General features: G+C 44.9%; 1 protein-coding gene across 1 annotated transcript; it reads left to right on the top strand.

Moving 5' to 3' along the window:
- Positions 1-8,398: 8,398 nt before the first annotated feature.
- Positions 8,399-9,170, top strand: LOC115867623 (small ribosomal subunit protein eS7-like). The gene is made up of 2 exons (XM_060291782.1): positions 8,399-8,416; positions 8,526-9,170. The coding sequence occupies exons 1-2, from the start codon at positions 8,399-8,401 to the stop codon at positions 9,168-9,170; spliced, it is 663 nt and encodes a 220-aa protein (XP_060147765.1).
- The last annotated feature ends 2,327 nt before the right edge of the window (positions 9,171-11,497 follow it).

Below are 11,497 nucleotides of genomic sequence, written 5' to 3' on the forward strand. Positions count from 1 at the left end.
TCTCTGGGTTCTCCAGCTGACCACAGACTGATTCTCGGAGGGCAGTGAGACTGGCTCATCATTCTGCATCTTCAAAAGCTTTCGTACTCTACGATTATCCTCATGGACATGTACATCTGACTTGACATAGGTCATCTTAAAAACAAAAACAAACAAACGTTCCCTTGACCCACATTCCGGCCCAACCACGGCCCATCTCTCTGCTTCTCCTTAGAGTAAAGCTCCTCAAACGTCATGGGTTATCACTGTCTCTAATTTTCTCACCCTCCATTCTCTCCCAACCAGCTTCTTCATTCCCAACTCTCTCAGAGGGGAACCGCTGACCTCCACTTACTTAATCCAGAGGCCAGTTCTCTGCTCCTTCTTACAAAACTTCCCACCAGCTATTGTCACAATTGACCCCCTCCCTCCTTCTTAAAACTTTTTCTTCTCCAGGGTCCCAGGATACCATGTTTTCTAGGTTTTCATCCTACCTACCATACTGTTGCTTTTTTCCATTCTCTTCTGCCTGACATCTTGATGTTAGATTCCCCTGGCGTTGAACCTTCAGAGTTTTCTCTTCTCTTCCCTTTGTTCCTCTCCTCTCCACTCTTTCTCCAGGTAATCTCTTTCAGTCTCATACCATCTATATATTCATGACGTTCAACTCTATCTTTCCAGTGTCCTCATCTTTCCCCTAAGGAAGCTGCCTCTATGACATCTCTGCTTGGATGTCTAATAGACACCTCAAATCAAATGTCTTCGCATCCCTCTTTGGAGGGATCTCCCCCAAGATTCTGTTGTGAGGCAAAGGACTCCTTCATCTCCCCAGTTCTCAGATCCAAAAGCTAAGAATCGTTTATCTTTGACTCCATTTTTTCAGTTATATCCCACGTTGAATGCCATAGTCCTATTTGCTCTAACTTCAGAATATGTCCCACAATCTAATTACATCTCACCACATCCAAATCATTATCTCCTCCTAGACCGCCGCAAGAACTCCTCTCTCTGGGTGTCCACACTTCCCCTACTGTACTGCATTCTCTACCTAATGGGCAAAATAACTTCTTAAGAGTGTAAATCTGCATATTGCTCTCTTGCTTAAATCCTGCTAATGGTGTCTAATCATATTACAGAATAAAATTTAAGCCACTTGCCATATATGTAATCTGACCCCTGTCTACATGATCTGACCCCTGTCTACATGATCTGACCCCATCCTCCTTGCCTCCATTCTCGGCTTTCTCTCTAAGCTCATTACACTGGCCTTCATTCTAGACCTCAGGCAGCCCTGACTTGCGCCTGTCTCAGGGTCTTTGCACTTGCTGTTCCTTCTGCCTGGAATGCTTTCCCCCCAGACCGTGGCATAATTAACTCTGCGTGGTTCAAGTCTCAGCTTTATCGTCACCTCGTAAGAGAGGATGTCCCCCACCTCGACTTAAAGCACCTCCCAAACCTCATCATTCTCTATCTCATTACACTCTTTTCCTGCACGTTGGTGAACACTCTCTTCTTGAAATTGTCTTTTTTATTTGTTTACACTTATCTTTGTCTCCCCACGCTAGAGCATGTAACAGCCCTCTTGTCTGTCTCGTTCACCGCTATTTCCCTAACTTACACTAAAGCCTAGCCCATATCCTATGCTCAATAAATACTTGTGTGAGGAAATGCTCCCGTTATGATAAATTCTCTACTGTGTTTCTGTTGCTGGTATGAAGCACAAGGCTTCTAAATCTGGCAGCACAGAAGAATTACCTAGACATGCTTTTCATAATTCATACTCTTGGGCCCCATCCCAGGATCTATTGACGTGCCGTTGAAAGTGTCCTGATCTTTCCATTCACTCTGACGAAACGTCTTGAATTGGCAAAGACGAAGAGCAGGGGGTTAAGGTTCAGGCCAATGGAATTTGGGTTAAGCGGTCCCGCGAGTCCTTTAGCTTGCAGTCGGTTCTGGGGCTGGAGAGAGATGAGAAGTTGGACTCCGTGGCGTGGGCCCGTCTGGCTGTTGAGAGCCACGGTCCGGTTTGGGAGCTGAGTGATTCTGTGAATTCCCAGGGCACCTATTCGCTCAAGGAAAACTCCTTACCTCACTATGTCCTTCAGCACCATGATCTAGAACTCTGCTATTCAATACAGTAGCCATGATTTAAATTTGAATGAATTAAAATTAAGGTATTTGAATCAAATTTACTAAAATTAAAATAGAATAAAATGAAAAATTCCATTCTTCAGTCTCACTGGCCACATTTTAAGAACTCACTCACCATATGGGCAAGAGGCTACAGTATCTGACAGTGCATTTCTGTCAGTGTAGAAAGTTCCGTTGGACAGTGCTGGTCTGGAAAATGGGCTCCTGGGACATTGAGGGCATCCACCTGCTGTTGTGATTGCTTTAAATGCCAGCCCTGTCAGTCCTACATGGAACTAAGCTCTACCCTGGTTAAGCAATGGGTCTCTTGAGGCCTGGGAATTTCAGTTGAGCAGGTGAGAAGCTGATGAAAGCAACTTGTAAAAACATGTGCCAGGGCTTCCCTGGTGGCGCAGTGGTTGGGGGTCCGCCTGCCGATGCAGGGGACGCGGGTTTGTGCCCCGGTCTGGGAGGATCCCACATGCCGCGGAGCCGCTGGGCCCGTGAGCCATGGCCGCTGAGCCTGCACGTCCGGAGCCTGTGCTCCGCAACGGGAGAGGCCACAACAGTGAGAGGCCCGCGTACCGCAAAAAATAAAAAAAAAACAAACATGTGCCAGCAGACTTGCCCACTCACAGAGGAGATGCACATTTTCACAGAAATACACTTTTGTTGCTTCCAAGGACATGGCGACAGCACATCTCTGGGACAGGCAGGGCACTTTCCTTAGCTTGTTCTCCTTGAACTCTGAGTCCAAGGTCACTCATGGGAATATCACTGGGATTTGTTAGATAACTGTTTCTTAGGCTTACATGTTTTATCCCCAGTGAGAGGATCAGTCAGTCTAAGGCAGGGGAAATGAGTTGCGCTCTTATCTTCTCCCTGGCATTTCACATAGAAATGGCAAACACTCGCACTATAATGAGCTCGGCACATGCCTCTTTTTGTTTGCTCATGAGGTTCTCAAGGGCAAGGATTATATCTTATTCCCTTCACTGCAGCAGCTGGTACTATGCATGATGCATAATTGTTCCTATACAAATTGGATGGATAGGTGGATGGATGGACAGGTGAATAGGTGGATGGATGGATGGATGGATAGATGGAGGGACTCAGAGCCACACTGATGGAAGATTCCACATTTCCATGATATTACCATTTCTAGCAACACATCATTTCTCATCTCAGGACTTCGGAGGAATTCAGCATTATTCTCTCTTCTGAAGATGAGGAGACATAATCTTACAAGTCAACAGTGAGTAGATGAGTGAGGAAAAGCTTTTCCAGTGTCATCAGAGCATCCTCATGGGACTTTATGGAAAAAGCCATTTCCTCTCTCTCTCTCTCTCTCTCTCTCTGGTAGAAAGCCCAGCTAGAGAAAGAACAAATTTAGCTCAAAAAGAAAGATGGTAATAGGGAACTTTCATAAGAAATTGCATATGTGCCTTGTGAAACATTCAGGTTCCCAGAGCATTTTGGGTTACTCTTTTAAGAACCCAATACTGAGTGCTTATTATAGACTTTTGAATCCTCTATCCCCACATCGTGTCATCGTGTCTCAGAGAAAAAGGAGGACGAGCTTGCGCGTTGCGCAGCAGGGAGCTACATGAGATCACAAAACCAGGCATAGGCCAGCTCTGAGCCACCTGGCAAAGGAGGCAAGTTTGTCAGGGGCACATTCCTTATCTCCTTTTTGTTGTTCATGACCGTGAGCCTGTGACACCAGTGGGAAACCCAGTAATGCTTATGTAAGACAACATGAGCAGACTGGTCCCCACTTCTAACATACTTTTTCGTGTTAAATGATCAGTTCTATAAGTATCGCTTGCTTTTCTTTTTGTCATTCTTTTCTGACTATAAAAATAATCCACATTCATTATAGGAATATAGAAAGGTATAAAGAAGACTAAAAATTCTTGCAACTCTGCTATCCTGAGTTTCTGTTGCATATATTTTAGTGTATTTCCTCCTTATCCTTTACCTGTGCATATATGATATAAATATGTTATATCTTTTTTAAAGTAATTAGAATCATGTTCACACTTCATTACTTGATCTTTATATTTGACAATGCATTACTATTATTATTATTTTTTTTTTTTTTTGTGGTACGCTGGTCTCTCACTGCTGTGGCCTCTCCCGTTGCGGAGCACAGGCTCCGGACGCGCAGGCTCAGCGGCCATGGCTCACGGGCCCAGCCGCTCCGCGGCATGTGGGATCTCCCCGGCCCGGGGCACGAACCCGTGTCCCCTGCATCGCAGGCGGACCCCGAACCACTGCGCCACCAGGGAAGCCCTCTGAAGCTTTTGGAAAGCTGCGTCCTTGTCTGTTTTTTCAGCTGAATCATGCTTATGGACCTGCTGTCTTTGTGAAGTTTGTGATCTGTGCTGATGAGCTCATATTTTTCGAAAGTTTTATCTATGGCAATTCTTTGAGGCAAATCTGAGAGGACTTGCTTTTCCATGAGCCTAGGACTACTTCCAACCCAGCAGCACTCTATATGAATTCTGTACTTCAGTGTTTTGGGACTACCCAGATAGTGTGGATTGAAGTTGGAAAATTATACAATAGCCTTGTGTTTATGTATAACCAAGGCAGAGAGTTTGTTCCTTTACCCAAGTACTTCCTCAGGTTGGAGGAAGGCAGTTTGCCTTGATGTCTGGGTGGTAGTGGGGAGGGACAGCATATATCCAATTCATGTCAACACCGAAAATATAACCTATTGGGTTTCTTCACTGTGTGAAGATCTTCTGCCAGGTCCTGTGCTTTGTGAGGTCCCAAGCCTTTTTCTTTGTTTTTTTTGGCTGCGCCGCCAAGCGGCTTGTAGGATCTTAGTTTCCAGACCAGGGATCAAATCCGTGCCCCCTGAAGTGGAGGCTCTGAGTTCTAACCGCTGGACCACCAGGGGATTCCTGGAGGCTTTTTCCTCATGTGGCCCGACCACTGGAGTTTGACAGACACCCTCAGGATGAAAGTCAGCTTTAGGGTTCCAAAGATAGTTCTAGAACGAGAGGTCATTTTTAGCCCAGAGCCTCTGTCGGTTCTCCAGAAGGGTTAGGCTGGCCTGTGGTGCGAAACATTCAATGCTGCCGTCACCTCTATTCTGCTACTCTCCTGACCAGCTCAGTGAGTCTTGCCTCTTATGAGAGCTGGGTCCAGAGGAAAGCATCTTCTAGAAGCCAGCTCTAGATGGCCCAGCCTTTTGTGTCAAGTCCTTATCCATGCACGACTGTCCTGTGCTTCAGCTCTGCCCCCCCCCCACAATCACAGAGTGCCTCAGCCATGGATTCCCACCACCATCTCTCTGGTCACTTCTTCTCCATTTCCCACCCACTCCTTTGAAAAAATAAGTAGAAGAGTCATCTGTCTTGGAAGATAACTTGGTGACACTCTCCTCTTTCAGAAAGGGCTAGGAAGAGAGGCTAAATTCAAAGATTCTACATCCCCCAAAACTGTATGGAGACAGGGCATCTGCCACGTCCCCTCAGGGAGAGCCTGCCAACTCTTATTGCAGGAGGATTTTTTTTTTTTTAATTTTAAAAGCCTGAGCCAGTGTATGGAGTGGGTATCTGGCTTGAAGCCATTCTGAAGCATCGTAACACAAGGCAGGTGGCTGAAAAGTGCCTACACACTCACCTGGCACTGCCTTTGGTTTCTCCAAGAGCGGAGCTGGACTTGGTCTCCAAGCTCAGGGCATCCAGCACAGGATGAGGGAGGCCAGGAACACAGAGCAGAAGTCTGCCTGAGAGACACTCTACTCCATCTGACAATTTTCCGGTTGTATGTAAAACCTCCAGTGTGATTTATGATTAGCTTCTTTCTTATGAAAAACATATTTTATTCCTTAAGAAGAAAGCATTTTATTAAATAGGTAGTGGGGTAATATCTATAAACTTCTTCCACATCTTAATGCATTTGTTTTTCATCCTTACTGTTGGTCAGACTTCCATAACCACCTTTCACTCAGGGATCAAGAAAGGGCATTGCTATTATACTAGAGGAAATAATTCATGAATTTTTAAGTGTGTATGACTTATTAATTTGTTTCCTAAATACTGAAATACCATTTTTTTAATGATTAGGTTTTGAATCTCTTTCTTTGGGGTTGGTCTTGTCCAGGGGAGCCATAGGAACTGTGTGACCCTAGGACTGAGGGTCCCTCTTACTGGGTATCACTGTGGACCAATTCGTGCAGGTTGAAGAAAAAAAAAGTTCTGACACTGGGCTTATTGACACGCCTTCTGACCTTCCTCATTAGCTGTTGTTGCCAGGCTCTCCCCTACCCCAGCAGACAGCCTCGGGCAGTAACAAGAGAAGCTAAGCACATTTTCAAATTCAAAGTCAGGTCTGCAAAGAGCAGGGAGTTTGGGCTTTCTCCTTGGACAAGGGCAGGACTCAGCCCTCTCACGTTGTTACCAGCCCTGCCTCGTGTTTTCAGCAGGATAAATCAGGCCAATAAACTCTGCTGCTTGATGGAAGGTAAAAGGCATAAAGGTGAATATTATTTAGGAGACGAAAGATCAGTTAGTGCTTGGGAAATGCTTAAGTCAAGAGAATTCTTTTTCTATTCCTGAAGGTGGGTCACTTGGAAATTAAGCTTGACTATGAGTCCCATAGCTCTAAAAAACGTTACAAGTATTGGTCAACGAATTAACTGCTGACATATTTGACAAAAGATGGTGGAATAAAATGCTATCTGTCTCTTTCTCTTCCTGGAACATACAGGAAATAATATCTACTATCCCCAAACCATTCTGAAGAATATTTGGCACTAATTGAACTAGAGTAGCAGGAGCAAGGGGTGCCGGCAACAGCCCAGCGCCTGACACGCGACAAACGTTGACTGAATGGATACTGAAGCATCCCCTCTTTAGATCCAAAGCAGGATGCTAACATCTCTGAAAGTAAGTGAAAGAATACTATAAAACCCAACCTGGGGTGCTATACTTGGAACAATTAAGTTTAAATTCCTGGAGAGGACACAGGAGAAAGAAGGGCCGTTTCTGTAGTGAGATTCTAAAGTTTGTCATTTCAGAATGGCGGGGGGTGTGTGGATGGCATAGGATGGAACCCTAGAACCAGCCCTCTGTGTGTTCTAAGACCCCCACTCCCCCAGCCTTTCTCACTGCAAAGGAGAGGAAAGCCCCAAACTTAAAGTAGGTAGATATTCAGAGCAGAGAGCCCAGCCCACTTAAGCAGAAAACCTAGATAATAATAATTATGAATAAATTTAAAAGCTGTGCTTCATAACCTAAGAATATGATTAAAGCAATGCTCAGAGGAAAATTGTTAGGTTTAAGCACTTAACATTAATAAATAAAAAATAATCAAAATAATGCATTGATTATTCAACTCAAGAAGTCTGAAAAAGAACCCAAGCTAATTACAGAAAGCAAAAGGAAGACATTATGTTGAGAGTTGAAATGAATAAATTTTAAAAAATAGATATTTGGCAGAAAAAAAAATGAATCCAAAGTCTAATGGTTTTAAATGAAAGAGATAAACCATTAATATCCCACCCGCCAAAAACTGAGGACAAAATACAAGTCCATAAAATTAGAAAGGAGAATGGGGAAATAACACAAAGATGGATGCATTTTTTTTTTTTTTTTTTTGCGGTACGCGGGCCTCTCACTGTTGTGGCCTCTCCCGTTGCGGAGCACAGGCTCCGGACGCGCAGGCTCAGCGGCCATGGCTCACGGACCCAGCCGCTCCGCGGCATGTGGGATCTTCGCAGACCAGGGCATGAAACCATGTCCCCTGCATCGGCAGGCGGACTCTCAACCACTGCGCCACCAAGGAAGCCCTGAAATTTTGAAAAAACTTTATGCTCAATTCTAAGCAAACACATGGGAAAACCTAAGGAATTACCATATATGATGTTGGGAAGTTGTCTAGATGGCAGACCCAGATAATTTCACAAATGAATTATTTTAAATCTTTAAGAAATAGGTCGCTCTAACAGTTTAAGAACCTTTCTAGAGTAAGGAAAATAAATGCTTCCAACCTCGTCTTACACAGCCAGCATAACGCTGATGCCAGAATTTGACACTGATGGCATATCATGCACACACAGCACTCACAAGCAGAAGGCCAGGTTTGCTAATAAATCTAACGCAAAAATCTTAAATAAAATATTGATACACTAGTTAGCATTTTCTTTTTTGCAACTGACACACTTTCTAATAGCTCCTTGACCAGAGAGGAAAATATAGCTCTATTAGAAAAGAAAAGAATTTAAATATTTCAATGCTGCAGAAGGGCACTGTGGGAAAACTGACTTTTGATCATGACCTTTGACTCCAGGGTCGGTGTTAGAACCAACAGAGGAAAGAACATTAAATCAGAATCGAGAGCTGGCCTGCGGGTCGAGGTTGCTCACAAACACAGACTTTCACCCTGCTTTCTCCAGTCAGAAATTTCTTTTGATTTTGCTGTGCTTGAGCGTGGTTGCATGGGCGCTTAGGGTTGCTGATGTTAGCAAGGCCACGTTCAGTTCCAGTGCAAAGATCATGAAGCCCAACAGCGAGAAGCTGGACGAGTATGAGTTGGGCATCTCCCAGGCCCTCCTGCAGTTGGAGATGAACCCGGACCTCAAGGCCCAGCTGTGGGAGCTGAACATCACGGCTGCCAAGGAAATTGCAGTTGGTGGTGGTCGGAGAGCTATCATAATCTTTGTTCCCGTTCCGCAACGGAAATCTTTCCAGAAACTCCAGGTCCAGCTAGTGCGTGAGTTGGAGAAGAAGTTCAGCAGGAAGCATGTTGTCTTTATTGCTCAGAGGAGAATTCTGCCTAAGCCAACTCGAAAAAGCCATACGAAAAATAAGCAAAAGCATCCCAGGAGCCGCATTCTGACTGCCGTGCACGACGCCATCCTGGAGGACTTGGCTTTCCCTAGTGAGACTGTGGGCAAGAGAGTGGATGGCAGCCGACTCATGAAGGTTCATTTGGATAAAGCACAGCAGAACGGTGTGGAACACGAGGTTGAAACATTTTCTGGTGTCTATAAGAAGCTCACCGGCAAGGACGATAATTTTGAATTCCTAGAGTTTCAGTTGTAAACAAAAATGACTACAATAAAAAAAAAAAAAAGTTTCTTTTGAAAAAAGTGAATGTTCTGGGCTTCCCTGATGGTGCAGTGGCTAAGAATCCGTCTGCCAATGCAGGGGACACGTGTTCGAGCCCTGGTCCGGGAAGATCCCACGTGCCGCAGAGCAAGTAAGCCCGTGTGCCACAACTACTGAGCCTGCGAGCCACAACTACTGAGCCCACGTGCCACAACTACTGAGCCTGCCCGCCTAGAGCCCATGCTCTGCAACAAGAGAAGCCGGCGCACCGCAACAAAGAGTAGCCCCTGCTCGCCGCAACTAGAGAAAGCCCACGCGCAGCAACGAAGACCCAACACAACCAAAAATAAATAAATAAAATTAATTAATTAAAAAAAAAGTGAATGTTCTGTTTAGGTAAGTTCTTCGGAAAGGAGGATGTGAGCCTGTGACTACCGTTCCTCTTCCTGTTCAGTGAGACGGGCAGCCTGGTGGGTGAGAGAAACAGGGTGAGGAGCGGGAGGGAGATGGGCCATTCTTCAGAAGAATAAAAATGGAGTTTGTAGAGGGGAAGTAAAGGCGACAGCAAAGAGACAGGCTGTGACATCCTTGGAGTGGCGTCGACGAGCGACATCAGCCATAAAGAAAGGCCGTCACGGCTGGTCGTTGCTGACAAGACCCTCAGTAGTAAGAGATTAGGGCCAAAGTCCTTTAGCCGGCTCCGTGGAAGCTTAGCCGACTGCGCTCTGTTTAATCCTCTCAGGCAAACAAGCCCTTCTCACCAGGCCTTGGACGGCGGCTGGTGCCAATTCTGGCCTGAAGAGCCGGCCAGCTTTGGAAATTAGACCATTCTTCTGCGAGCCCTGGGGGGAAGTTCATGAGTCAGTTTCTGAAGTGTGGAAAGCCAGTCTGCTAATGGCACAAGGCTTCAGGATAATGCAGCCAAGCACAGAGTGGTAATAACAATCTCCAAGGTAATATTCACTGTGGAGCCAGGAAAGAAGAAGACTGCAACCCAGCCTTGCCTCTGACACTCCAGGCTGGCCAGGCCCCTGAGGGGACATGGAGAGAAGTGGTTCTAGCACAGGACCTGTGGGATCGGAGATTGAAACTGGCCTTTTGAAAACTAAAACTAGAGCTACCATATGATCCAGCAATCCCATTCCTGGGCATAAGTCGGGAGAAAACCACAATTCGAAAAGATACATGCACCCCAATGTTCATTGCAGCACCATTTACAAGAGCCAGGACATGGAAGAAACCTAAATGTCCATCAACAGAGGAATGGATAAAGAAGATGTGATACATATATACAATGGAATATTACTCAGCCATAAAAAAGGATGAAATAATGCCCTTTGCAGCACCGTGGATGGACCTAGAGATTGTCATACTGAGTGAAGTAAGTCAGACAGAGAAAGACAAATATCATATCACATGTGGAATCTAAAAAAAGGCGACAAATGAATTTATCTACAAAACAGAAATAGAGTTTCAGATATAGAAAATAAATTTATGGTTACCATGGGGGGGTGGTAAGAGAGGGGGAATAAATTGGAAGATTGGGATTGACATATACACACTACTGTATAAAAAATAGGTAACTAATAAGGACCTACTCTATAGCACAGGGAACTCTAGTCAATACTCTGTATTGGCCTGTATGGGAAAAGAATCTAAAACAGAGTGGATATATCTATATGTATCACAGTTTCACTTTGCTTTACACCTGAAACTAACACAACATTGTATATCAGCTATACCCCAATAGAAATTAAAAAGGAAAGAAAGAAACTGGCCTTTTGAGGGAACAGCACCAGAAGCTAGAAACCCCCAGAAACACTTGAAACATTTTCCCAGAGGGATGCCCATCCCAGCCCCCCGAGCCACAGCAGGCTGCTGCTGATGGAAGCATTCCAAGAATGGGTAGGAAGTGAGTCTGGCTCTGAGACAGGACTTTCAGTTGATGGAGTCCTATATATGAAGATCTTCTTCTAAAGTCATTTCTTAAAATTTGTCCCTTAAAAAGAGGGGACAAAGGTTAGCTTTTAATCGGGTTAAGGTCTCAAAGTCTGGATCAGTCTATTTTGTGTAGGTATGTGTTTATCATCCAGAGTACTTAAGGGTCTTTGTTTTGGATTTGCCACCAGGAAAGGTATAAAGCAGTGCTCCCCCAAGTAAATATAAGGCCTCAAATGGAGTTCTACAGTTTTGAGTAACCACATTAGGGAGTTAGAGGCTGTGAACGTTGGGTGATAACGGTATGTCATTGTAGGTTCATCAGTTGTAATAAATGTTTTGTCCAGCTGCGGGGTGTTGACAGTGGGGAAGTTCCAGGTGTG

The sequence above is a fragment of the Globicephala melas genome, chromosome 21 (genome assembly GCF_963455315.2).
Source record: "Globicephala melas chromosome 21, mGloMel1.2, whole genome shotgun sequence".
Taxonomy (NCBI): domain Eukaryota; kingdom Metazoa; phylum Chordata; class Mammalia; order Artiodactyla; family Delphinidae; genus Globicephala; species Globicephala melas.